The sequence below is a fragment of the Penicillium arizonense genome (assembly GCF_001773325.1).
Source record: "Penicillium arizonense strain CBS 141311 chromosome Unknown PENARI_contig001, whole genome shotgun sequence".
NCBI classification, from domain to species: Eukaryota; Fungi; Ascomycota; class Eurotiomycetes; order Eurotiales; family Aspergillaceae; genus Penicillium; species Penicillium arizonense.
Window position 1 is genome coordinate 469,665 of NW_019173278.1, and position 26,749 is coordinate 496,413.

The 26,749-nt window shown below is 49.3% G+C and overlaps 9 protein-coding genes across 9 annotated transcripts in view; 4 read left to right on the plus strand and 5 right to left on the minus strand.

The window, feature by feature from the left end:
• The window catches only part of PENARI_c001G00107 (tetratricopeptide repeat protein), a gene marked incomplete at both ends in the record, with an annotated part of 4,142 nt that extends 1,661 nt beyond the window's left edge, over positions 1-2,481 (plus strand). Inside the window, 2 exons of the mRNA XM_022626121.1 lie at positions 43-1,791; positions 1,904-2,481. Of these exons, the coding sequence (XP_022493748.1) occupies positions 43-1,791; positions 1,904-2,481 (2,327 nt within the window). The remainder of the gene's footprint in view (positions 1-42; positions 1,792-1,903) is intronic.
• Positions 2,482-4,322: 1,841 nt separating this feature from the next.
• On the minus strand, positions 4,323-5,150 carry PENARI_c001G04816 (NPP1 family protein; the record flags this gene model as incomplete). The annotated part of the gene is made up of 1 exon (XM_022626490.1): positions 4,323-5,150. One exon carries the CDS (start codon positions 5,148-5,150, stop codon positions 4,323-4,325), a length of 828 nt encoding a protein of 275 aa, XP_022493473.1.
• A 727-nt stretch (positions 5,151-5,877) lies between these two features.
• On the plus strand, positions 5,878-6,435 carry PENARI_c001G10910 (uncharacterized protein; the record flags this gene model as incomplete). Its single annotated transcript, XM_022626986.1, has 1 exon — positions 5,878-6,435. The coding sequence occupies one exon, from the start codon at positions 5,878-5,880 to the stop codon at positions 6,433-6,435; it is 558 nt and encodes a 185-aa protein (XP_022493191.1).
• A 5,032-nt stretch (positions 6,436-11,467) lies between these two features.
• PENARI_c001G01745 (uncharacterized protein) lies at positions 11,468-11,997 on the plus strand (the record flags this gene model as incomplete). Its single annotated transcript, XM_022626252.1, is given in 3 exon segments — positions 11,468-11,547; positions 11,566-11,719; positions 11,749-11,997. The coding sequence occupies 3 exon segments, from the start codon at positions 11,468-11,470 to the stop codon at positions 11,995-11,997; spliced, it is 483 nt and encodes a 160-aa protein (XP_022493503.1).
• Positions 11,998-13,787: 1,790 nt separating this feature from the next.
• On the minus strand, positions 13,788-16,763 carry PENARI_c001G07838 (M28 family metallopeptidase; the record flags this gene model as incomplete). Its single annotated transcript, XM_022626752.1, has 1 exon — positions 13,788-16,763. One exon carries the CDS (start codon positions 16,761-16,763, stop codon positions 13,788-13,790), a length of 2,976 nt encoding a protein of 991 aa, XP_022493031.1.
• A 511-nt stretch (positions 16,764-17,274) lies between these two features.
• On the minus strand, positions 17,275-19,143 carry PENARI_c001G00646 (putative ubiquitin ligase complex F-box protein GRR1; the record flags this gene model as incomplete). Its single annotated transcript, XM_022626168.1, has 3 exons — positions 17,275-17,622; positions 17,683-18,363; positions 18,412-19,143. 3 exons carry the CDS (start codon positions 19,141-19,143, stop codon positions 17,275-17,277), a joined length of 1,761 nt encoding a protein of 586 aa, XP_022493589.1.
• A 588-nt stretch (positions 19,144-19,731) lies between these two features.
• On the minus strand, positions 19,732-21,699 carry PENARI_c001G00143 (putative AMP-binding domain protein; the record flags this gene model as incomplete). The annotated part of the gene is made up of 5 exons (XM_022626122.1): positions 19,732-20,039; positions 20,104-20,733; positions 20,787-21,233; positions 21,293-21,488; positions 21,553-21,699. 5 exons carry the CDS (start codon positions 21,697-21,699, stop codon positions 19,732-19,734), a joined length of 1,728 nt encoding a protein of 575 aa, XP_022493678.1.
• An 836-nt stretch (positions 21,700-22,535) lies between these two features.
• Positions 22,536-23,497, minus strand: PENARI_c001G08435 (60S ribosomal protein uL13; the record flags this gene model as incomplete). The annotated part of the gene is made up of 4 exons (XM_022626797.1): positions 22,536-22,674; positions 22,754-23,066; positions 23,240-23,375; positions 23,477-23,497. The coding sequence occupies 4 exons, from the start codon at positions 23,495-23,497 to the stop codon at positions 22,536-22,538; spliced, it is 609 nt and encodes a 202-aa protein (XP_022493246.1).
• Positions 23,498-24,243: 746 nt separating this feature from the next.
• PENARI_c001G08953 (metallophosphatase domain-containing protein) lies at positions 24,244-25,566 on the plus strand (the record flags this gene model as incomplete). The annotated part of the gene is made up of 2 exons (XM_022626833.1): positions 24,244-24,439; positions 24,587-25,566. 2 exons carry the CDS (start codon positions 24,244-24,246, stop codon positions 25,564-25,566), a joined length of 1,176 nt encoding a protein of 391 aa, XP_022493648.1.
• Positions 25,567-26,749: the final 1,183 nt, after the last annotated feature.

The following is a 26,749-nucleotide window of genomic DNA, read 5'->3' on the forward strand; positions in this document are numbered from 1 at the left end:
CCACCCAAAAATCATTTGTGTATTAATGCTGACATTTGGCAGGACGAAGCGAAGACACCTTCCGGTCTCCCTCCCCTCAGTCACAACGTACATCACTCGGGAACAGCCCAAATGTGAGCTCTGTTCGAGGCTTGGGTAATATTGATGTACAGGAGCATATGGAATGGCAGCTCTTCTATCTCCATAGCCGTTCTGACTGGGTTCTGACACACGATCGAAGTCAACACGTTGAAATGCATGCCGCAGGGGACCAGCGGACCCATGGAAATAGTCAATCTCGAATATCGAGTCCTCCCAACAGGTTGAGCCCAGAAGAGCTCCAAGCTCGTTTTGAAAGTCTCATGGGCGAGATAGCAGATTATGCAAAACACAACTTTGTTGAGAACATAGCTGGATTGGAGAGCATAATCAGTGAATTCACCGCCGCCGAGGTTCCCAGTAAGACTTACCTCGAGAAGCTTCACGCCTGGTTCAATAATGAGCAAAAACAGGCTGCATTCACGAACAGCGAAATCAAGGCTTTGTCTGGTCTTCCAGTTCTCGGCTATGGATCCCCTTCACGGATCCTGGCGCGGGACCATGTCGGGCGACCGAGATTGATAACCGGGCAGGATTTAAGCAGGATTACTTGTCATGCAATTGGCCCCCCGCGCGGATCACTCGATGTCGTCCGAATGGCGCTTGGGAGACGTGGAGAGGCAGCCCTGGCCCGGGGACGCATAGGGGATGCCGAACGGGCATATACAGAGATGTTTCGGGCCATGCGGGCACTTTACGGTGACGAACAGCTACAATTTATACTGCTCGTCCATCTTGCCAGTAACGTGTACAAGAAAAACGGCAACATGTCGAATGCCGCAGGAATGTATATGCAGGGCCTTCGGTGCAGTCAGAGATTGTATGGCCTGAAAAGCGTGAATAACTTTACCATGATGACGAACCTAGCCATCTACTATGAGGATATCGGCCGACTGGATGATGCGGCAGCGCTATATCGCCGCTCGCTAAGGGGGCGAATCAATGCCGGTGAGAAGGAGGATGCCCTCATGAACATACAGGAGCTCTCGACCGTGTACTGGAAGATGGGGAAGAATCCGGACGCCTTGCGATTCATTGAAGAGGCCTATACTGGGTATACCCAGGTAGTAGGACCGGATCATCGGATGACGCAGTTGACGCTGAACAACTTGGCCGCCTTTCATTTCAGAGCAGGCTCTATCGAACGCGCACGGTCACTGCTCGGTTCAGCCCTCCCTGCTATGACACGAGTCCTCGGACTAGACGATCCCGTCACTTGGGGATCAGTGTGCAATTTCGTCATGTACTATGAGGACTCCAACTTTCCTCCCGCCATCACGCAGGTCATTGAGCAATATATGGCGCAGAACACGCCGGCGTCTCTGAATGTCCTCAAGGGCATTGGTGATCATTACGGCAAGAATGGCTTGATCCGAAAAGCCATGGAGACATACCGCGCTCTCCACGGGAAGAGAATGGCTCTCTTGGGACCCTCCCATCCGGAAACGTGGAGCTCACTGTACGCATATGCGTACGCATTGGATCGGCTCGGCGAGACTGGCGAAGCATTGAAGCAATATCGTCTGCTTGTCTCGCAGCCACAGGCTCGATCCCTACTACCCCGGTCCCAGGTCGAGGGATCACAGGCTGCCGTGCAGGAATTAAGCCGAAAGCAGGCTGCTCTGGATAAAGAAAAAGTGGAATGGGGATTGACTACAGCCCAGAAATGCTCGAGACAGGTCTGCAGTAACTCCACGCTGAGGTTTTGTTCAGGTATGTCCACATCACACAGCTGTCACCTTCCCACCGTTTTCCTATCAATCGACATCTTGTTCCGAAGCGAGAACACACGAACCTATATAGCTGACAAAGAGACGGACTACAGACTGCAGCCTGGTGCGGTTCTGCTCACCAGCGTGTCAACGAGAAGACAAGTCCCACCACGGGGCCTGCATCCCTTCGGTGACGCTCACCGAGTCCACATTCACGATCGTGGAGAACCCACAGGACAAATCTTCCGTCGTCAGAGAAGCCGACTTCCTCTTCACTCAGCTGCAACTGCCCCGTCGACCGAGGTGCGAGTCCGCGCGAGACGTCTTCATCAATCCCAAGAACTTCACTACCATTCGGATATCAAAGCAACCTTCCCACATTCTCAGCTTCCAGGCGAACCCGGGTCTGGATCTCCGATTCATGATTCATCGTTCGACACCTTTCGAATGGCTGACGCCCACCACATCAAACATGCTTTGCATGTTGAGTGACGTCGAAGACTCTTTCATCGTTGTTACGCCTGGGGAATCTATGATGAAGGGCCTGGTGGCGGCGCGGGACAAAGTCTTTGGGACGGAGTCTGGGAACCTGGATATTCCAGACCAGGATCTCGTTGAGTTTGCCCGAACCGTGGCGGCAGGTGATGAGCAGTTTGTTCTGGGGTTCATGGTGACAGAATGGGCTCTATGATCCGTACCTTGTGCGGGATCTCATCTACATCCGTCATGAACGGGTTTATATAGTACATAGTTCAAGCCCTCCACGGTCGATAGATTATCTCGGATTCCAGGTTTTTTTTTTTCCCAGAAGAAGATTGTTTTAGTTATTTATCAATTCGCCGCAAGCCCCATACCTACATCAATCTGCCTGCCGACAACACCAAAATTCACCACCCATAAGGCAACCGGCGTGTGACGACCTGCAGGCTGATTGCTTTTCTAGAATCTATTGCCAGTGTTACCGCAGACATCCCCGACGGAATATCCCTCATAAAGACAGATTCCGTTGTCGAATCATAATATATACCAGTCTTACCCTCAAAAGCTGCTTGCCCCCTAGCAGCAGCAGCCAAGACATCATGTGCCTGCGCAGTTCAGCGAATATTCTACCCCCGGGCTCCCATCACACTATCACCATACTGCTGTTGTCACTTAACTTCCTTCCGTCAGGTGGATTTCGACATCAATAATATTTTAATTGGTCCTCGAAGGAAAGATTACCATCCTGCGCATTTCTTATGCTGGTCGTACGAATTTTGTAGAACAGTCTTGACAAGACGGAATCATCGCTCATAGTACGGCATCACTATCTCCTCTTCTGTTTTTGTTTAAAATATTTTTATTCTTCACCGCTACATCCCTCTTGACCAACTATATGCCTGTCCTTCCTAAATGTATATTCATTTGCAGATCTACCCCCTCCCCCTCCCCCCCCTTTCCCGGAAATAACGACCCATCATTGGCAATAGAATCAAATACCAATTTAAGTCAAACTGCGTGACCATGGTAATATGCAGAGTGCAAATAAATGATGGTACTGTATTCACCTTGCCTACCTCTAGATTTCACACAACATATGTTGCGAGTATATAAGCCAGTATCCCGGTCGATGGAATTAGGTTACTATCCAAATCTTTCTCTTCCCGAGTTCATAACAAAGCCAGAAAATTGGATCCTGAATTTGAAAGACATAGTATGTCCCGTTATGACACTCACTATCGGTGTCTCCTACTTCTTTGAAGTGGCTATGCAGGTTTGCTGGCTGAATTCATATTTGAAGTCAATGCTGGTCCTCCTGTGGGATATAGTCACGATTTGGCAACCCTTGTCAAGCTTTGGGCTGGCCTGGGCTTATGGCATCACCGCTCTTATGGAGGACACTGTGATATTACTACGCCGTAATGTCTTTACGACCTTGGCATTGAATATTTGCATGCTTCCTCTAATTGCATCGCTGGGTTTACATGGGATATGCCTTGCAAAGGCGTATGCAAACCCACAAGTGAGCAGCAATGTTGATCAGAGGAGTGATAGTGACCAAGCCAAAGTGTTTTCCTCTGAAACGCTCGGCATCTTGAAATATGCACGTAACCATAACTGGAAGCATCATACAACCAAATTTCTTTGTGGTGTCGTCACACTCATGGTGTGTTGTCGAAGGACTTGAGCTCAGATGGTATTTGGATCTTTAGGTTTGGGCCCCGGGGGTTCGCTGTATATGTTTGCAAGAGCTCAGCTCCGAGATTTACTACAAGAGATGTTTGAGCTGCTTTGCCTACAGCAGTAAGTCAATTGGGACGAAATGGTGTTCAATCTGCGGTATTGGAGATGTTAAATATATCTGAGTGAGCCCAGTGAGTACACAAATGCAAACAAGACTGCAAAAGCCTTTTCCTCTTCGATGTAATAACCAGTCATTAGGTTTGAAAGGTGGAGGATATTATAATAGCCTATGAAGCCTGAGGAGTTGAGCCGTGAAAATGTCAATATTCCCAATGGTATGCGTTATCTGTCCAGCCATCGTTATGTACTTCACGTAGCCCATGAGGGAACCACCGGCTCCCAGGGATTATACTTCTCGTTGTTCCTCGCATCGAACGGCATCCACTCATTCAACTGCGACCCAAACCTGTCCTTCTTGAGATCAGGCACCGCACTCCCCCAATTGTTATTCAGCAGCTTTCTAACGATATCACAATCAAGCTTCTCCAGGGAAACCAGCGGGGATTTGACCCATTGCCCCGTGTGGTTCTCAACATGATCATCCTTCGCCTCAGCCTTGCGGAAAGAATGAGTTCCCACCCCGCCCAAGTGATACACCATCTTCGCATGAGTCCCTTCGAAGAGAACAGCAGACTGGTGGTAGGTTGTGTATTTGCCGTGCGCGGACCACGATACGAAAAAGATGTTATCATTCAGCGTCCAGACGATGATGTGTTCCCAGTCGTGTTTATGAGCCTCCAGCCAGCCCAGATCAGCTTCGAAATAGTACCCGTACATGTACGCGCACCAGCCGTGGTTGCAGCGTTCACGGACGTAGACTTGGCCATGGTCGAGCCGGTCCTTTTCACGGCAGCCGCGCAGGTTAGGGAGTATGCGTTCCTCCTCGGTGTTATTGGAGGTGAAGAGCCAGTGGGTTGGCACAGGTGGAGGAGCGACGGATGGCGCGATACCGTCATTCACTCGTCCGTCCGTGCCGACAGCGGCTGTGTTGTAGCAACTTTCTGTATCAAAATCAATCGCCGGCTGGAACTTTATGGCGTTCGCACTGGCAGTGGTTCCGAATGGTGTGAGGAGGTTCGCCAGGCAGTTTCCGAGAAGTGAGGCGAGTAAGGCCGATCTTGGGAGTGTGAGGAACATCATGGCTAATCCCAGTTTTTTTGGGGTCTGTCTGAAGTTGACGAGATCAGCGTGTGGGGGAAATAATATAGTATCTATCGCGATAGTTGCTGAGACGCGGGAGACTCGGTTTATGGCCTTCTTCGTTTGAACAATATGGTCACACGAGCGAGCTGAGCATTTTCATATAACACACTGACGTGTTCCGAAGCCACAGAGCGCCCCGCGTATAGCTGAAGGCTGAGATGGCTCTCACGAGCAGAGAAGACGGATCTAGATCTGCTTCATCCCGTATTCATCATGCAATGACCGCATATCCCTCAGTGACGGTGATGTAGAAGGTCAGATCGGAATAGCCGGCTGGAGCAAATAGCCGGCTGGAGCAGCGGTGGCGGAGTCGAGACTTATACATAAGATGAGCAGAGTATAACTCTTGGCACCATCAACTCCAGACAATCGCTAGCTGAAGATTAAGATGTTTACGGGGAAAACAAGCTAAGAGCTTGGCTTGCCGAAACGGAGGAGGTCGAAATAACCGATAGGGACTCGGGTCGGGTCGATGCAAGGACCAAATGCATGTAAGCATTGCCCAGGCTGGGCAATGCCTCAGCTGATATCCGAGAAAATATTAATGTATACCACCTGTGTTGGGAAGTTTATAAATCGATCACAAACAGCCCTTCCATAATAACTATACCATACCCATCGTTGATTGTTAAAGCCACTCCGACTCTCTCACAATATCACCATGCACATACATCAACTACAACTACGCCCTTTAACGATCTTAATATCGCTTCTCCTCTCCTCACTGCCATTTTCACTCTCCCAGAGAACCCCGTCCGAAAACCTCGTCCTAGCCGATTGTGGTATCGGCCTCGGTGTCAATGGCGGTTCGACCTCACGTGAAATGATCTACTATCCAGGCGATATCTGGACAGGCAACGGCCTCGAAACGTACAGGCCCACAATGATGGTCAATGTACCCTGGAGCGGGTCATACCCCTGGGGTCAAGCCGGTGGTGTGTCCGCGAGGATGCCGAATGGCGACGTTTTCCAGGTTCATATCAATCCCAGCATCAAGGACCCGATTGCTGCTGGAGACGCCTGGCACACGTATGAGATGAATCGTCCCCTCAAGTGTTATTCTTACCACTGGGATAAGCTGTATAAGCTCGACGACGGCAAGTGGTGCTCGAGCGCGTACGTGTGCAATCACCGTGGGACGCCCTATGTCAAACCCAACCCTGTCAATCCTGCTCCTCCTGCTCCTCCTGCTCCTAAACCAGTTTGTGACGCGCTATGAATGAGATGCACCAGTTCGTGAAGGGGTGATCCTGATATGGCTTTGCGTGGAGTCGGAAAAGATGATTATGTCTCTCATATATTTTCAGTGTATGGCTGCTACTTAAACATCATTGCGATTACGATATGGGACACTTGGATATTGGTATCTTCCTCGAAGATTTGGGGTGATTTGCCAGGTTGAAGCGGCGATGGCCAGAGGCATACGTAACGCGTTTTGAAACTCCAGAGTATCCATATGGTCCATTAAAGGATTAAATTGAATATAACGCCTTCTTGTATTATTTATGCCCTGTACAAGCCCCCCTTTGGGTACAGCAGCCAAGACAGAAAAGTCCCACCTGGCAGACATTATCCTGTCTATAGTTATAGCTGCATAATAAGCCACCCTGTGCATTGCTCTACTCCACTTCTTTGCCCTATGGAACATCAATCTTCCCCACACGGGTGTCTGCCTTGAACAGGGCTGTAAAAACATCACTGTTCATTTGTTTTAGTAATATCTGCGTCCTCGAAGAAAGATTCAGAGACCCATCACCAATACAGAGATTGAAATTGCGAAGGAACGGGCAGAGACCGTACAGTTCACGTCCGATGTGATTGTGTATTCGGATGCTTCGGGTCGTGAGGATCATCTGGGCGCAGCCGTGGTCTCACTCGATGAAAACCAGGAGGCCATGGTGTCTGAACAGATTCAACTGGGACAGATGGACCGCTGGTCGGTCCACATAGCAGAGCTCATAGGCATCCTTTACGCTATCAATATGGGTTCAGATTGGCTCACCAACGCTAAAGGGACGCGTATAGAGGTCCAATGACGGCGACGATTCTATGTGATAGCAAGTCAGCCTGCGGTCAATTCAGAAAGCAAGCAATAACTCAGGACAGCGGTTCGTCCACGCGATCCTCTCAGCGGCCACAGAAGTCCACGCAACGAGCATCGCGCTTCGTCTCCAATGGATACCAGGATATTGTGATGACCGAGGGAACGACGCGGCAAACAGATTAGCTCGGGAAGCTGCGCGCCTAGACAAGACCCCTTCCGTCTGCTCCTGACGAGGGAGAACGCGTACATTCGCGGTGAGATCCGCGCTTAGTGGGAGTAAGAGTGGAAATCAAGCGCCAAAGGCAGTCATTTACCGAAGATCGATAACACGCTACTGGCAGCGCACACTCGAAGTTATATGGTCAACAGAAGCAATGCATTGCCAGTCTAGAATGACAACTATGTGCCCACTGGACTAGCTATATAACCTTGGAATGTTCCTCTACCTAAACCCAAAATCTAGTCGATGATAAATATCAACGTCAGGGTTGAGAGTTAAATCATTACTTAGGACTAAGGGAATATTTCCACTCTTCACATCTCCGAAGATATTCAGAATGGATCGACAGCGCTCCCCAAGCCGACCTTATTTTATCCTAAGCAACCTTCCCCCGAAACGCACATGGCCGAAGATCTCCCCTAAAATCATAGGCAGGTTGTTTGTGATCATGTCGATCGTGGATGTGATTTGCCTTGCGCTGAGTTGTAAATTCACGCTTGCCTATTACATCGAACTCCTTAGGATACGGGGAAGGACGATGCCTGTGCCACCACAGCCGATGTTCTTAGGCGTGAAAATCATCCCCTGGGCTAGAGTCTTGCTACTTCGTCGAATCCAAAATTCCCGTTGGAAATTTTGCGCTCAATGCTGGATGCTTCATCCACGCTCTGTTTGGAAAATCCAACCTTTCTGGAGACTGGACCATAAGGTGTGCTCCTATGGCTGCCACACACTTGGTAGTCGGAAGTGCTATTTGCCGTACGCTGGTGAATTTGATATGTGCCCTTGTAGCCAACTCAACATACACCACAAGCTACAACTGATCTCTCTATTCCATGATCTGCCCCGCGATTCTAAATGTGGTGTGCAACACCTGACAAATCGCAGCTGCAAATGCATGGAGATGTTACTACACACGTGTACCTTCAATGAAAATCCCATCGCACAGGTTTACGTCAACGTCTCGATCTCATTCGGCTGCCAGGACCAGAGCTTACGCGTGCGTACCCGTTTTCTATTCGATTTCACAAAGTCGACCCCTTCGCAGCTGGAAAACTTCTGGAACACGCGGCGTGATATATGTGTGCGTGAAAACACTGGAAAGTGGGTTACCCGATTTTTCCTTGAAGCCTGGAATCCTTTCGGCTTCAAAATGGATTGGAAGCCCTGTCAATGGTTTAGTTGGGATGTGAATGACGAAGGACCACTGGAAATTACCTTGAACCGCAATCTGGGTAAGCGTGAATGGCCGAGCAAGAGCTGGAATTGCAACTGTCGCAAATTCCTTAAGTAGTATTTGGTGCTTTTCTTTTGTCATTCAACATGACAGTAAAGCATACAAGGCGAGGTCAGCATTGGATAGCCAATTGCTTATTAGCTCACGTGTGAAGAATTCCTAGGTGCCAATTTTTTTAGGGCATTCCTATAAGGACCCCATTTCTTGACGAATGGACCCCCCTGCACCTGTCTAACCCTAATTAGCAAGGCGCCGTTATTGTATTTAATGCATGCATTTCTTGGCCATGCTAATGCACCGAGGACCGGAGGTCTCATGAGTGTCAATATACCCGCTAAGTACCTACTTTAACTATATAAACCCCTAGTAAAAACAAGTCGCTTTCTCGTACATCTCGCACTACCGACCATGCTTCCAGCATCGCACTAGCCCTAACTAGGAGAGCTACCCATTGATTATGCAGTAATTAGGGTATCGCCAGGCGTCAAGTCTTCGGCTTCATGCATCTTACCACTTAATCCGGCCACAACACCACCACTATGGCAGCCACGAATTTCTCTAATTATTTTATCGCTTAGAAATGGCTAATCAGCCCATATTGAAATTGGCATAGTCGATGGTAGAGTACGAAGGTGACTTAATTTTACTAGGGGGCTGCATAGTAAATAGAAGTACCTCGGATCCATGACCGCCGATTCTCAGCGCATTAGCATTGCCAAGAAATGCATGCATTTTTACCGAATAATGCTTCATGAAATACAATAACGGCGCCTTGCTAATTAGGGTTAGACAGGTGCAGGGGGGTCCATTCGTCAAGAAATGGGGTCCTTATAGGAATTCCCTTTTTTTAAAGATAAACCTAATTCTATCCTATATCTTATAAAACCTTTTACGGATGACTATTTTGCAATAAGAAAAACCCTATCCCTATATAAGTCTGCGTTTTGGAAGTTTATTAACTTTACTTTAAGATAGAACCGAAAGACCTCTCGATCTCTGTCGAAGTAGGTTAAGCAAGATATAGCAAACGTAAGATCGCTTAGATGTCCTCAATATTATTTTATCTAACAAGTAAAGGTGTTTTACGTAGGATATAACCATTAAATATCAACTGCCGAAGAAGCCACGAGAGCGCCTTGCTATCGTTCTAACGAGTATCTATATTATAGGATTTACATCTTAAGCTTCCCCCGCTTTTCTTCCCGTTACCTGTCCTAGGAATCTGTCAAGCTAATAGAAGGTTGATGGGACACGTGATGTATCAGTGTAGCAAGCATTATACCATCGGTAAATGTATTGCCATTCTTGATCTGTGATGACGAGCTGCGTAAGAGCCCGATGATGTTGACGGTTTAGGAACCGAGAGGGTGTATGAATTCTGCATTGACCGACACAATCTTCTCCACGCTTCCTCAGGCAAAATAGGTTCAACATGAGATGCATCTCGTTGATGCTGAGCTTGACGTGGGACAATGTCTATGGCCGAGTGGCTTCCGAGATTCTAGAAGCTGGGACCTCATTCTTTTTTGTTGACTTACACTATACAGAACGATGGTTCCCGAAGCCCTTAATTACTTCGGCGTTGTCCTTGGAGTCGTGGTCGGGGTGGTTTCGTTGGGGGACGTTGGGCGTCGGGCGAGGAGGAGATTTAGGAGGTGGAGGCGTGAGAGGGGGCAAGATGGCGGTGATGGTGGTGTGGTGGTGGTGGTGGTATGGTGCTGGAGATGGACCTCGGGCTGGGGGTTGACGAGTGGGGATCGGCAGTGAGGGGCCAGTTGATCCAGCAGTGGAGGGAGGCATGGAGGTTCTTTGACTTGTGTATACTATTCTTACTTATTCTTATTAGATAGCACCGATATTAATACAGCACAATAATACACAAAAGGGGTCATATTATGCGGGCTGATCGCGTTCAGAATTGTGAGACCACGCAGTCTCTAGGTTTAGGTAGGTAAGCGAGGTAGATGGCCCAGTTATGCGTGCAGTACAATATGGTGTATTGTATGAAGAGACTGAACGCTGGTCCGTCTAATCGGACCAGCGGGGATGCTTATATACACGAACTGGCCCATTCTAGGCGGTGAGGTCCTGGATCATCCTTTCTCTATGCGTCCTGAGGCATCTTTCATGCCTTAGGCGCGATAGACCTCCGTGGTCAGGTAGTGGTCCTGACAATATCCCCCCCTTAGAGACCACGTACCTGGGGTCTTGTAGCGGAATGGGTCATTCCTATCGACTGCGTTGGTCTATTAAAACCATATAGGGCAAAAACCTCCGTCCTTGGGAGGGAAATCCCTGTATAGGAAAAGGTATCCAACGTCGACTAGGTTATTCTAGTATAAGATGGCATATCCACGTGGTAGTGGTAATGGCTAGGAAGCATGTGATTAGTGTAATAGAAGGGTCGTTCCGATAAGCTTTTATGGGGTATTTCGGTAGGGCTAAGTAGGACGTTTTGTTTGTTAATAGCAATTGCTATCAGACTTGCTGCCTATAAAAGGGTCCTTTTCATGCTCCACAATCCTTCCTCTTCTTTCACCCACCCGATACGCTTACAACCATAGTAAGTGTCCCTTTTCTCACTGTTTCCTAAGATACTGCATCAACGGCTAAGGCATCTAATGCTTCCTCACTAAGGCGTCTAAGATGCTAGAGATGCTCAGTTCTGAGACGTCTAAGGCATCTCATTTATCCCCTTCCTTGGGGAGATCGTCTCTAATCTTATATTTGCTAACTGCCTTATTCAGAACATGCCTTATCTTCCTTCCGCCTCGTCCGACGAGGAGGACTTCCTTGGCGACTCTGCGCGACAACGTCGTGGCGCCTCCCAGTAGGCCCAACCCGACAGCACCAACCCGCAGTCTCGTGGCCCTGTCCAGCAGGCCCAGCCCGGGACCAACAATATCCCCGTCCCTCCGGGTACTCGCCAGGCAGGGTCTTTTTCAAATGTGTCGTACCGTGAGCGTCGGTCTGGGCCTACACCTGGCGGTCTGAAGCACGAGGTGTGGACATTCGCTTCGCCGACTTTAAGTCGGCTGGCCGTCAATACGAGAAGACCCCAGATATGGCGATCGTGTCCCGCGGTACTCCAGTTACACTGAAGGCTGTGGGCGAACTGAAAGTCCCCTGGATTGAAGCCCGCGAACTAGGCGAAAAATATCACGATTTGAACTATTTGCGTGCGATAATTGGCCAAGTCGTGGAGTACATGATTGACCTGAAAGTTCCTTTTAGGTTTCACTCAACATATGACCAGACAATCTTCTTACGTCACATCTAGATCTAGGGATCATAGAGACTGGAATATTCATGCGTTATTGACAATAACAAGACCACCGATGTTTCGGTAAACCAATGCTGTTGGTACCTGGCCCGGCTGGCTGCTTTGGGGCAACCTATGAGCAACCCCGAACAAAAGAATCATCTGATTGTGAATCGCTGAGGTCTTCTTATGTGGTCTTGCCTCTCTTCACGCTGGTCGTTATCTTTACATCCTTTCCCTTTTGTGTGTCGTTCCGGAGAAATTTGTATTGCCTAAAATAGTTCTTTCACCTAGAGACTGTCACACGGAGAACCATGACCATAATGATATTACTGGCTGAATTTGTTATGCTTGAATGACGAAGAAGGTTCCATTAGCTTCTCCCAGTAAAGGGAATTACTCTTGTTTCTTAAGGTTAGTTAAAAGGAAGAGAAATCAGCATAGGATATGTCGATACTGTATCACAAGGAGGGTAGTCAAAGACAGGAAAGGGTAGAAAAATCACAGTCTGGCGGGATGGAGCAACATGTCGGTCAACAGAAGCAATGCATTGCCAGTCTAGAATGACAACTATGTGCCCGCTGGACTAGGCCAGAAGAAAGATAGCTGTCCGTAGACTCTGTACCCATATCTCACTGTGGTAGTATGGCATAATAGCCAAAGTGACGTCTTCAATTAGGGTTTCTGCCCCCTCCGCCTTCTCCCACTCCCGTATTTTTACGGGATGGCCTGTTTTTACTATGAACTTTGCATCCCAGTGAGTATTGGAATGACACCGAAATTGCGCATCTGGACGACAGCAAGCTTGTCTCGATGCAGACTAAATTTTGGGTTCCCTGAAGAGTAATCACAAGTCAAGTAGGCATTTACCCTATCTATGTCTAAGATCAATCCGGGTTCTTACAGAATGTGATGTACGAGGAGCATCCCTTGAATATGTTAGAAATCCCCGTAGGCTATAGGGTCATGTGTTTGAGGAAGACCTCGAATCTGACTTAGATATACGGAGTTGATACCAAATTGGAATACATCGCAAAGCGAAACCCAAGACATTCGATTGCAAATAATAAACAAAGGGCAATGTTAAAAGGACCCCCTCTCCACCTGTCTAAGCCTAATTAGGGAAGGCTTAGTATGTGTATTTCATAGTGTATTTCCTTAGTAAAAATGAACAAAAGGGCGTAGAGGAAGACAATAGGCCTCGTAGGGTGCGTGAAGACTTACACCTAGGTCAATACACGTATACTAACTAGGCCAAAAAGACCACTATGTCAGCTTGACGGCTGATATGCCTAGGACCGATATATATACTACTTAGTACGCAAAATTGTACGCGTGCGCATCCTAGACGCCACACCGTGACAGTTAAATCTTATCTTCTATAAAAAGCACTCGCTAAAGCAAAAACGTTTAGAAAGTAAGATAATATAGACTTACTCTTCGGTTTATGATAGGGGGTCTAAAAATCGGTCTAGAAAACGGTCTAGAAAACGGTCTGTTCAATAGTGTTAAAATATTTGCTATGTCACTGTACTAAAAAAAGGCACCGTGAAATACACATACTAAGCCTTCCCAAATCAGGCTTAGGTGGAGAGGGGGTCCGAATATCAACAAGATGGGGTCCTTCTAACATTGCCCTCAACAAATAAGACCAGATGTGTCTTCTGAAGTGCATCCTTTTCTTCAAAACTACAAGTAATCGTGGTCGTCATCCTGTTAATAAGCGGTAGCGCTTGAAACCCATATGGCACAACGTATACATTCAAATAAACCTAACATAACATAATCATTTGAGTCCACTGTCTGCATTAAGATCCAACAACCCCCAAACTGGAACGCTTAATCTCAAACGCCCGAGACCCCTCAATCAATCCATCAGAGAACTTAGTCACAGCAACCCAAGCCGGACTAAACTGCCGCACCTCATCTAGAGCGGGAATGAGACCGATCTGGTTATTATCACTCCATAGACAGGTGATACGGCCCGTGATAGGAGTCTCATCAACCGCTTCATCGGTCTCTGTTGAGTCATGCTCCGTAAAGTTGATGTCAACCGTCCACTTGTTATCCCATGTGCGACTCCAGAGCTGGATACGGTTTAAGCCGTCCCGAGATGGGTTGAGGAATCGGCGGTCTGGAGCGGAAGAGCCGTGGACACTGAAGTTTTTGATGAAGTTGCCGTCCATGTTGATACGGCAAGCACGGGTGTTTTGGCCTGAGACTTCGAAGCGGGCGGAGGGGCTGTTTGGTTGAGGTTGGGAGATACTGAAGGAGATCCAGTCGGAAGAAAGTTCGGTGGCTTTCAGGAGAGTGTCGGTATTCTCAATATGATCAACGGATACAGCTTTGGCATCGGGGATGACGTGCGGTATTGGTGCATCCCAAGAGCAGCGCTGAACGTGGTTTTTACCTCTGTATATCCATTCACATGTCTCATCTTGACCTGCTGCGCTTGGGAGACCGTAGGTTACGTCCCGGACATACGGAGGCATGCCGGTCAAGGAGGCAGTGGAAATTCCGTTATCTAGATCGACTTCCTGGAGGAAGAACAGCTTTAGACGATTCGAGTCTGCGAATGGGAAGGCAACGAGGTTGTAGATCAGAGTGCCGAAGAAGACAAACAGCATGAAGATCGGGATGTGGTAAGTGTATCGGTGGATTACGGGAAGCGTTGGGGCGAAAAGAAGCGAAGTAAGACTGGCGATGAAGATATAGACGATGAGCTGGGGGCTTCCATCCTGGCCAGTCTGGTTGAGTGCGGCCGTGATCAGGAGAGCCAAGGGGACTATCAGCATCAGGATCACAGGGACCGTTAAGAGCAGCTGCAAGAGCCACGTCCATCGCGGCATTCTGCCGCTCCAAGACTGTTCATGTCCATACACGTTGGGGTCTTTGTATTCATCCTCGTCATCTAGTTCATGGGATGTGTGATCGCCCGCAACATGGACGTAGTTGGCAAATGTAGTGCGGTGATGACCATGCAATAGCGACGTTGACTCAGTCGGCTCTTCCTCGGCGTCATCGTCCTCATTCTCGTCGACTGAGGCACCAAGACGACTTCCACGGCTACTGGGCCGCCGTGATCCTTGGATGAATTGGCCAACATACTCTGACTTTGGTGGCAGAGCGAATAGCTCCAGGTAAGAGATCCAAGTCGCCAAAAATGTGCCCGCGAAATAGAAGAAGATAAAGTAGCCTCCAGCGAGACCCTCCTCATGCTCATAAACAGTGGCGACAACCATCATAGACCATGTGAGGACAAACATCCAGGTCCAAGTATAGACACGATGGAAAGCCGATGGGCGTGCGAAGTCCGCAACGCGAGATACGAACCATGCTAAAAAGAACCAAGCCGAGATCATCATGCTCCACACGGCGTACGAGCTGCTGTGAGCAATGAACGGGTTGACCTTTGTCATCATGTAAGCCAATCCCACAGCCACAGCCGTAGGAATGAAAAGCAGGAATGGGAAGCGGAAGAAGCCTCGCAGACCCCGCAGCGAGATGTTCTCATCGCCAATCTCAGAGTACACCGATGAGCGGAACAAATACATCTTGTCAACCTTGGACAGAATCACACTGGTCACGAGCAATGTCAAAGGCGCCACAATCAGCAGAGTCACCGACAGAGCAAACAGAGTGTGAAGGCGGAACACAGCGAAAGCGCTTCCAAACAGATCGAACCACACAGCCTGAGTACCCGAACCACTCGGCACATTCCCATCGTCGTGAACGTGTCCATCAAATCGATCAGTCGAGTCAGAAACAAGAGCCTCCGTAGTAGCAGCAGCCGCAGAGAGCATATGCCAAAGGGAATCCAAGCTGGTATGTCGCGCATCATCCTGATCAGTATGATAACGAGCTCTGGGCTCAAAGAAAGCAACATCAAGTCCACGCAGGCCCAAGATACCATCAAGAACAACATAATCCGTCTGGCTGCTAATAAGCCCCTTCTCAAACCCATTGGCACTCAACACCGAGCCGAACGGATGCTCCGATTTCGCATACGCCTGGGTGACCTCAGTATCCGAGCTGCGGAACAATGTAGCGCGACCACCAGCACCGGCACCCTCCAGATTGAGGAAAGTATGCGCAAACTTCGCCATAGGATGCTGGCTATAAGCGCGCGCCCCATTCAAATAGTCCTCCTCGCCATTATTGAAGAGAACCACCAAACCGCGCCGCGGCGCGTGGCCCGGCGTGAGGAAATATTTCACCAGTTGCAGACAAGTCACAACTCCAACGCCATCATCTGTAGCTCCGTAACCCGTCGAGACACTATCGTAGTGTGCATTGACGAGCACGCCACCTTTGCCGACGGGCGCTCGACTGGGCGTCTCCCACCAATTCCCTTTCTTATCTTCCCAGCCGCGGATGTAGACGAGGATATTGGTGCCCTCGAAGTAAACGCCGACTTGGTTGTCGATGAAGGTTAGGTTGGAGACTAGATCGTCGAAAACGAATACGTCAGGCTTCTCCTCCTTCGCGTCATTGAATTCCTCGGGTGACGCGGCGGCTTGCTTGATCGCGTAGATGCGCTCTAGCAGCCATGAGCGGACCTCATCGTTCTGGTGGGAGTTGTAGGGATGGAAACCTTTCGTCAGGCTTTGGAGGTCTTGCCATGCTTCTGTGAGATTGAGGCCGTTGGGGTTGGTCTGGGGCGCTGGGGGGACGTTGTGATGGATTACCAGCAGGGGGATGATCAGGGCGAGGTATACGGCAGTGGTGAGTATTGTCACCGGCCACGGCGTGAACGCCAGCGGGTTGGCTTTGTAGGAAGCCATGGCCCTGTTCTGCTCGAGGGGATGGGAGAGGTTACAGTTGGAGAAAGGTGCGGGGGGAGCTTGGTGGTATTGTTATTACGGTATGTTTGTAAGTTACTCTATCAAGTTCGACTTCGGGGACCAGCGTGGAGTGTAAGCGCAATTTGCGCTTTTCATTACTATTGTTGTGGCCTTGTGATAGCTCTTACAGAGATCTAAGGGTTCCTCCTCGCAGATCATATTCCGTAAAAGTACCGGAATTGACCATTGCATAGTTGACAGTGAGGGCTAAACAGAATTGATTGCTCAAATGCTATGCAATTCAATATGACAAGAATAATCCAAGACCGTAACCGCTAGTACACGATGCATTTCGCACAATAACACAGACACCGAATAAGACAGGGTAATCTTCGTTCATATGAGTAGAAATATGACTTCCCGATGGATTCCGAGGAATCGCAGGTAAAGACACAGCGAATTGAAAAGGAAAATGTGAGACTCATTTTCGACTGCAAAGGGGGGTATCGTATCACGTATTCATTGGCCCAACGTCGATGTAATCATCGTCTCCATCGTTGATTACGGTTGCATTCATCAACCCAGTCATTTGGCCCTCGTCTTCATCGAGTTCTTCATCGTCATCGTACATCGTGGCTTCGGTTTCTTCATGCGGTGATGACTCGTACCGGTTCAAGAAGTCCCGAAGTCGATTGACACCGTCGCCACTGAAGACACAGAAGACGTCCCGTTGCTGTTGTGTGAATTCCTTAGGCGCCTCTCGGCAGAACTTGGTGAGTTCTGGCCGTAGGAATGGTGGAACGCCAGTCAGACTGAGGTGAGTCAGACGAGGACAGTTGTTCAGCAAAGCGTGAATGCCCTGGATAGAAAATTAGCATGGATGATCGAAACTCAGGATTTGACATGGTGGGAAGCTTACCTCTTTGTTCAGTTGAACGCAGTAGCTAAGATGCACTCGCTCCAGGCTGCTGACTGAAGGATGGGTCATCTTGGGTCGTGCCAAGGCCAGTATACTCTGATCAGTAATTGCCTGGCATTTAACTAGCCCGATTCTTCGCAGCTTGGGCAGGGTAGCTAGTTGTTGCACACTATGATCTGTCAGTCGGTTGCAGCAGGCCAAGTCGATGTACCGAATGCGGTTACAGGACTTGACCAAGTGGCTGACAGCCGAGTCTGTGATATTGGAGCAATGGCCCAAGTGAACATAGTGGAGGTTCTTTCCTAGCCTGCAAATAGCCATCACGGATCGATCTGTGATAAACCGGCACTTTGCTAGTACTAGGTTTCGTAAACGAGGAGCTGCATGCACAATGCGCTCCACTGCATCATCCTTGACATTCTCACAACCGGTGAGATCGAGAATGCGAAGACTATCATAGGTCGCAAATTCGGGTAGTTTCAAGAAGGCTGAATCATCAATCTCAGTGCAGTGTGCAAGGCGCAGCTCTCGAAGATGTCGCAGTGTTATAATCAAAGCAGTCACTGAAGGGCTAGTGACAAGTCTGCAGTCGTGTAGGTCGATTTCAAGGATAGATGGGCAGTTCTCCGCAAAAGACTGAATTGACCGGTTTGAGATATTAGAAACTCCGTTCAGTTTCAACTACAAGAGTCAGCACCCTAAATCTTGCCAGAGAAGCGATATACATACTCTTTTGATCTGACGACAGTTTTGTGACACGACGAATAGCGAGTCGTCGGTCATTTTCGAACACCCGGTAATGTTCAGACCCTGTAGACGGGGGCAGTTTCTGGATACCGTATTCAACGTGTGATCAGTAAGATGTCGCAGTTCCGAGACATCCAGCGCCTGCAGATGCCGATTACCATCCACCAAGTCCGACACCCCAGTATCCGTAAGTTGAGAACAGTTCGTCAGCGTCAGCCGCTCGATGCGCTTGCACTGAACAAAGGGAACAACCGTTCCATCGCTGACATCACTCAAAGCAGAGAGGTTGAGTCTCTTAATAAGGTCTGCATAGTTGAAGAGGCTGTCCTGTTTGCCTACGGACGCGGTCACGCTCGTCAGATTCGACCAGCTGTTGCAAGAGGGCCGGTGCCACAGTATCCCAACGGAGTTCACAGCCCATCCACGACACACTAGCATGCAGTTGAGCATGTCCGAAGGTAGATTCAGCTTTGAGAATATCGCGATTAGGATCTCTGGCGGGAGGCGGCCGATCGGCGGAAGTGGCATGGGGCGGACATTTTGGGGGTGGCTGTCACGGAAATTGGCGACGCCGATGGAGGATTGTGAATCGTTGGCTTGGGCCATGAAGAAGTCGGTGTCATCGTCGGCGGCACGCTCTGGTGACGTTGATCCAGAGGTTTCGGAAGGGGCAGCGCTTGGGGACCGGCCATTTTGTCGTAGTCGGGGTGCCATCTTGACCGGTAAGGATTCGGGCGTTGTATTTCGATACGTTATATTGTTAGAGGGTACGTATGGCTGAAGTCTCATTACTTCAGGAACTCTGCACGAGTGGTGGGTGCATGTGAAGTAAGCGCGCGTGCGCAGTTATGGCAGGGAGAGCCGGATGAAGTTAGAACGTTGAAAATGGAATCGAACGAAAGATCCAGCTCATGTTCTTCCAGGGTCGAATGCAGGTGTGTTAGGGTCAATGCGAATGTGAAGGGATAAAGGCGGCAATGGAGGGGGATGAGGCAATGGGGCCGGGTTTCACGCGGAGTCGGTGCCAAGCATCTGCTTATCGTTCGATAAGATCGAGTCCAAGTATAGAAAATGTTCTCACTACAACCAAAAAGAAGAGAGACGGGATGCTACAAAAGTAACAAAGAGAAAACGTGATGTCGTCAGATTCACTTGATGTGACCTCGTGTGATCTACATATCGATCGGGAATACCGGGACATCTGACCCCGGGAATGTAGGGAAGCTGCCTGTTCCAGAATAGTATGTATTCCAAAGTATCTAGTGTTAAATGGATTTATGTTTGTCTTTGTCTTTTGTCTTTCTATTTTGAAACCTGTCCCTTTACCCAGTCTCGCAGGATGTTCTTCCGAATCTTACCAGTACTGGTCTTGGGAAGTTCCGCTACCACTTCCACCTCTCGAGGGATCATGAACTTGCTGATGCCGCTGACATTCCGAGCCCAGGTGATCACTTCTGGGCCTTCCAGTAACTTGCCTTGCTTCACCGTGACAAAGGCCTTGGGTCGTTCGCCCCAATGAGTATCAGGCACCGAGACAACTCCAGCCTCTAGAATGTCGGGATGCGTGACCAACATGGACTCAAGTGCAACTGATGATATGTTCTCACCACCTAAATTTAAATTAGTTAGCCATTATTTCTTTCAGCAAGACCGACCACTCGCTACAGAACGTACCGCTAATGATAATATCCTTGGCACGATCAAGGATTTGGATCGCACCATCAGGATGCCAGACAGCCAAATCGCCCGAGTGCAGAACCCCCCCTGCAAAGAGCTTCCGACTTGCCTCAGGATCCTTGTAGTACCCACGAGCGCAGATATTGCCAATAAAGACGATCTCACCGATCTCTTGGCCATCTTTGCGGACATCAGTGATAGTATCGTCAGGCACCTCTGTCTTAATAACTCGCGCAGGAAGACTAGAAATAAAGCCATGGCCTTGCCGGGCCATCTTCTGATACTTTTCCTTGAGAGGAAGGGCATCCCATTCAGGTAAAAAGTACCCCTTGGTGATAGGGCCATATGTCTCGGTCATACCGTAAACATGCACAGGATGCAAGTTCAGATCTGACATTTGTTCAAAGAGATGAGCTGTAGGAGGGCTCGCTGCTACCGTCACCCGAACAGGTTGGGGCAGTTTCTCTGCTTCTTTCGCGTTGCAAAGTAATGTGTTCACAGTTGGGGCGGCGTTGAAATGCGTGATATGCTCTTCTTTCAGCAATCTCCAGATCTCAGGATAGTCTATCTTCCTGAGACAATAATGGGTGCCGCGGACTGCTGTTACTGCCCATGGGAATGTCCATCCTGTGATGCACGTCCTGTCAGCTGAGTACTATGGAGAGAGAAAGGGCACGAACCCATAGCATGGAACATAGGTAGTGTCCAAAGATAACGAGCCCGTCCACGGTGGTAGTTTAGCCCCGATTCAATAACATTCGCCAAAGATGCCAGGTAGCAACCCCTATGAGTGAACTCGACACCTTTGGGCTTAGCTGTCGTTCCGCTAGTGTACGCCAGTGCAATGACGGACTCTTCATCAGCAGCTTGACTCTCGAGGCCCTCCCAGCCCTGAGCACCAGTATCCAAGTCATACTTCAAACCTTGCAAAACAGCTTCGTCGAAGGGACCCGTCAATTGACCCTCAGTAGCATCGGTATCAGTGTCTACAATGAGGGGGACATCAGGGTGCTGCGAGCGATATGTCTCCAAAAGTGGCACAAACTCCTCGTCAACAATAATGACCTCTGCATCTCCATGCTCGAAAATATAGGCAATATCTTCTTTCTTGAGACGGTAGTTGACAGCTTGAATATGAATATGTTAGACCGACCTTTCGTCAACAGACCAAGCCGGAAGTTCTTACCGACGTTAACAGCCCCAGCAGCTGCGATCCCAAAGATAGACTCAAGGAATGCCGGGGTGTTGGGGCAGAGGATCCCAACTCTCTTGAACCCATGTTTCTTCAGGTAGAACGCCAAGCCCCTCGCACGATCAGCAGTCTCACGGTAGGTCCTATGTAGAACCTTGCCATTGGCTGTGATATGATAGATTGCCTCGGCCTGAAGAATATCTTGTCAGATAACTTCAATTGGATCAATATCGAACATAGGAAGGGAAGCTCACATCGGGCTCAATGGCCGCCGCACGAGGCAGGAAGAAAGTTGGCGAGAGCGAATGGTGATTGATGCGGTGCTCAAATGGTGAAGGTGTCGAAGCTCCTGAGCTGAAGTGGCCCAGTAGGCCAGACAGCCGAGACTTTACACCAGACATGCTACAGCGGCGGGAGGACGAACCACAAGAACGGGGTTGTGGTTACACAGAAGGGGGAATTAGAGGTCGAGATATAAGGATAGAAGGAGAAAGAGAAGAGGAACTAGGAGGCATGCGAGAGGAGTAAAAAGAGAGAGAGAGAGAGAGAGAGGCAAGTTACTCCAAGTTGGAGAAATGCGGGGAGCCCTGGAGCGGTTAACCTAGGCTATGGCGGATCACAGGCGGGGACTCGGGAACTAACTCTGGGGTATCCAATGCAACTTGCCAAGGGGTTCTTGTTTTCTGAGTTATTAGAATATCATGTTCGGTCTAACGGAATACTCTTTGCTGTGAGATTGGCCAAAAGTACATCCATCGGACATACATTGGATATTGGTACTTTGTAATGCTGCACTGCGCTCGAGGGGGTACCTCGACTAGTAGAGCAATAGTGTGGGTACGTCAAGATCAAGTCCACAAACTACAACCCAACTACGGAGGACAAGCCAACACTAAAGGAGAACAAATAATAGGTCAAAGTATTTTGATCATAAGAATCATGTTGAACTCTTGAAAATTGTTTCTTTGGATTAAACCGCCACGGCGCGACTCAACGGCCAGCTATTTTGAACCTTTAATCCCAAACGACTCCGTTTTTTTCGACTTTTGAAAATTCCGAAGAAACCCTGTCCCCGGCCACCATGTTCGTCACAGACAGTGGTATTCATGAAATGGTAGGGGACCGGGCCGCAGAAAAAGGTCGGTCGACTTGCCGTTCAAATTCGCTGAAAGTAAACCGTCCGCGATCCCATCCCAGAACCATCGCTCGACACAACAACCAGCCGCGCTAAAGGTATCTAGTAGCCATACTGAGCAAGCTGGGTCTTGGTCTTGCTGTCCACGTTCGCACCCTGCTCCGCCTTGGCAAGGTTGCGACGAGCGGCCTTCTTGCGCTCGTAGTAAGCCTTGCTCTTGACCTTCCGACGCTCCTCGAGTCTGTAGAGAATTAATTAGAATGTGCCAATGTAGACAACGTGGATCACACTGGTTTCCCAGGTGACAGTGAAGAACATACCTGGAGACAACATCCTGGTACTTCCAGCCGACCTCGTGGCTGAGACGGCCAACAGTGCAGTACTTGCGGCCGGGGCGGAGACGCAGGACACGGAGAGCCTGGGGAACGACGACACGCTTCTTCTTGTCGTAGGGAGGGGGGACACCCTCGAAGACCTTGAGGCGCTCCATAGCGGCGGCACCACGGGCGGTCTTGTGGGGAATCATACCGCGGACAGCCTTGTAGAGGATGCGGGAAGGAGCGCGGAAGTGGAAGGGACCACCACGGGTGGGGTTGAAACGAGTGATCTTGCGAAGGTAGGCGTGGTACTTGACTGTAGGTCGGATTTCGAGTCAGCATTTCTGATCCCCTCAAAATGTGCATTTTCCTCCTAAAAATTTCCAATTTCGTTTTGCTAGTCGTGTTTCCTCCACATGTAATCGTAGACACATTCCAATATTCCACACAAGACACAAAGAAAAGATTTCGTGGGGAGGTTGAACGTACGCTTCGCGCGGAAGAACTCGCCGGAGATGTTGAGGGCCTCACATCTCACAACGACGATCTTCTGGCCGTTGAGCAGCTGCTTGGCGACAGTGCTGGCCAGACGACCAAGGAGGTGTCCCTTGCCGTCGATGACGACCTAATTCACGATTGAAGTCAGCGATAACGGTTCCCGGATGCAGAATTTCTCAAGACGACTGTAGCGGCACTCAGGTTGTCGCTTGGGGTTTAGAAACGCACCACTGGTTCGAAGGAGGACATCCTGCTGGTAATATGTCCCGGGGGATGGATGTTGTCGGCGGTTGTTGTCGTTGGTGTCAGGTCAACGCACACAACGAAGTCGGGTGGCTCGCAGGTGAATGGTTAAGCGAGGAAAGCCTACTTTGTGTTAGTGGCGAGGGTCCCAGCCCTAAGCCGGACCAATCAGGCGGTGTGTCAGTCACGTGTGGGAATACCCTTGCCCCACCCGTGACCAGATTATATAATACTTTCAATTTGGACTGTGCGCCACGGTGGTTCCTTCTCTTTGTGCCGTTAGGGCTTTGGCTTAGGGCCGGCGATACTTGGGTGTTCTAGAAGTACAGTGAAGATCATGATCTTGAAGTTTGGTAGATGAATGAAGATATAGGAAGTTGGAGACCTGGTATTGAGCTCTCCTGTATTATTTTATACTATTTACTTCCTCTTAACACCACCATCAAGTCCTACTTGTTCATAGCATCTAGCGTGGGTGTGTATCTCCATGCCTTCAATGATCAGATCTAAGTTGATCAAAGATTGGGTCCGATGACTAATCCATTCCATAGTCCGATTGTTTTCCCTATGCAAGTTCTCTCCATCAGAAATCTCCAAGACAAGGACGCGCTTCAGAGCTTCATGAATCATAGTCACCCCAAATCTCTTGGCCCCCCCCCCTGCAGTGGCCCTGGGCACGAACAGCACCACAATCAGGCCTGCTTTTGCCAACAAATCCCATTGAGACAAGGATTTTCTCTAGATCAATCACCATGCTTCGAAAGACACGATTTGTTTGCGTCTCTGATACACACGGCTATACACCATCCGAAGCAGGCTTCAAGCTCCCAGCAGGGGACGTTTTGATCCATGCAGGCGACTTGACTAACAATGGAAGCCTAAGAGAGCTCCGCAAGACGATGGATTGGATATGCAATGCCGACTTTGAAATCAAGATCATAGTTGCTGGTCTGTTTCTCTCCTACTCGATGCCCATGCGCCCAATTCAAAACCATCTATGACTTGATCTCGGGCAATAAATAGCAATGCTATGGCCCCCTCAGTGTTCCATCCACGCTAAATGGTCACATCAAGACTCCCTAACCAGATAAACAGGCAATCACGATGTTACTTTGGACCCAACATTCTATGCAGAACACGGACGCAGCTTTCACAGCCAGTCCATCGAAGACCCGCAGCAATGCCTAAAACTCATCTCGGAGTCGCCTTCAGTAGTCCTACTTCAACACGAGTCGGCCGTGATTCGCTTAACGCGAGCAGGCGGTCCAAACACGATCTTCAAAGTCTTCGGGTCCCCGTACTCCCAATTCAAAGGAAACTGGGCATTCGGATACGACTCAAGTGATGCAACAAGGCTATGGGGTCAGATACCACTCGACACGGACGTTGTCGTCACACATACGCCACCACAATCTCACTGCGACCAGAAACCAAATGGAACATCCGTTGGGTGTTCAGCACTTCGCAAGACATTGAGCCTCATCAGGCCGCACTTAGCCATATGCGGTCATGTGCATGAAGGACGAGGATACGAAAGAGTCCACTGGCAGGCCGCGCTTACAGATACAGAACAAGATATAGAAACAGAGACACAGACAGCGACCAACGCAGTTGACCATGTCACTCGGGGCCAGTTGCCGCCCATGGACAGCAAGAAACAAAGCCTGATCGACTTAACCAGCAAACGGAACGAACGACTAGCCAACGAGGGATTTTCGTGGCCCGGTCACGGTCACGGCCATCCACATCCAGCACATGAGATATCAAACGATGAAACGATGTCATCAGCCTCGCCGAAGTTATCAGCAGGCGCCGATCCTGAAAAGGCAAGTCCACGAAATTCGCCGAACGCTCCGTCCCTGAGCGCGAGTAGCCCCAGCCCCAGTCTCAGAACCAGCACCAGCGGCACGATCGGCCGTTTAGATCACGCCTTGCGAACGCTCCGAATGGAGACTTGCATTGTCAATGCGGCCGTCGTGGCCACCAGTTTCCCGCATCGCGGAGGCAAACGTTTCAATTCGCCCATCGTTGTTGACCTCGAGCTTCCCGTGTGGCAAGACTCGGCCAACGGGTGATGTTCGCCGTGCGTCTGACACCTCGGTAGTTTTGTTTTTAGCGCGGTTTTCTTCTTAACGTGGGTTGGGACGGGGACTAACCGGCATGGAATTAAGCTGCCTGCTTAATCTTTTGAGTCCGGCCAAACTCCTGTATTATTGCCATGCATTGTGGCTTGACGCCAGATGGTGCCTCCCACCCGGAGTGACTGGGGAGCTTTTGCCATGCGCGCTTTGATGCATACACATCGAAAGTGAGAACATGAAGTGCGAAATCTCGATCTGCCTGGGATTGCGCTTACATCATTGATTCCATGTGGTGGGTGGTCGGCCCGTTAGACTGGCTACAGCAGCCGATGAGTCCTCGGATTCCATAAGTATTTCCAATAATCCAATAATCAAGCTCTACAAAATCAATATCCCGTACTTCGTACAGCAGCCATAACTTTCTCTCTCCTCTCTCCTTACACATGTCTTCGTAAAGGTGAGTAATGGTGACTGTGACTCCTCGTCTCATGTATATACCCCGCATGCACGTCGGGTTCCATAACCATCTGACAGATCGCAATCACGTACGGAGTACTGTATCAGATGTGATATAACTCTTTCCCATTTGCAGTCTAAGTCCAGTTCCAAGTTTGACCTCTTCAGGCACGAGTCATCCGCATCACCTGCAACGGGGATCCTCCCCAACTCAAACCTTCCAGAAAAAAAACGCAAAAAACAACCCAGCGCTAGTTCCCGCACTGTTAGTGGATAGCACAGTTAGCACAGTGGGAAAGGGAAAGTCTGGGCGTAGGACGACTAGACCCCATAAGCCAACCAATGCATAGACCCTCCCACCCTCCTGATTCACGATGTCACCATGCGAGGCCGATCATTCTTAGTCTTGGTCTTAGTCTTGGTGAGATAATAAATCAATGCAAGTAACCACCGTGCAGTGTTTGCGCTTATGGGTTGTCTTTCTTCAGCTAAAACTAGAAGAACTCGGGGATACACCTCACTTCAGCTTAGTCCCGCGTGGGAAGAGGCATGTGCTTCTCAAACTTTGATTGGGGCGATATTTTCTAGAAGGCTTTTCGAGGCTTCTGGAGAGCGTTCTGGCTCGATTTGAGGATTACGGTTGGATTACATGTACACTACTCTCTCGCTGTTATAGCTGAGTGCATATTGTTATTGCAGGAGACCTGCATTTGCATTTGAT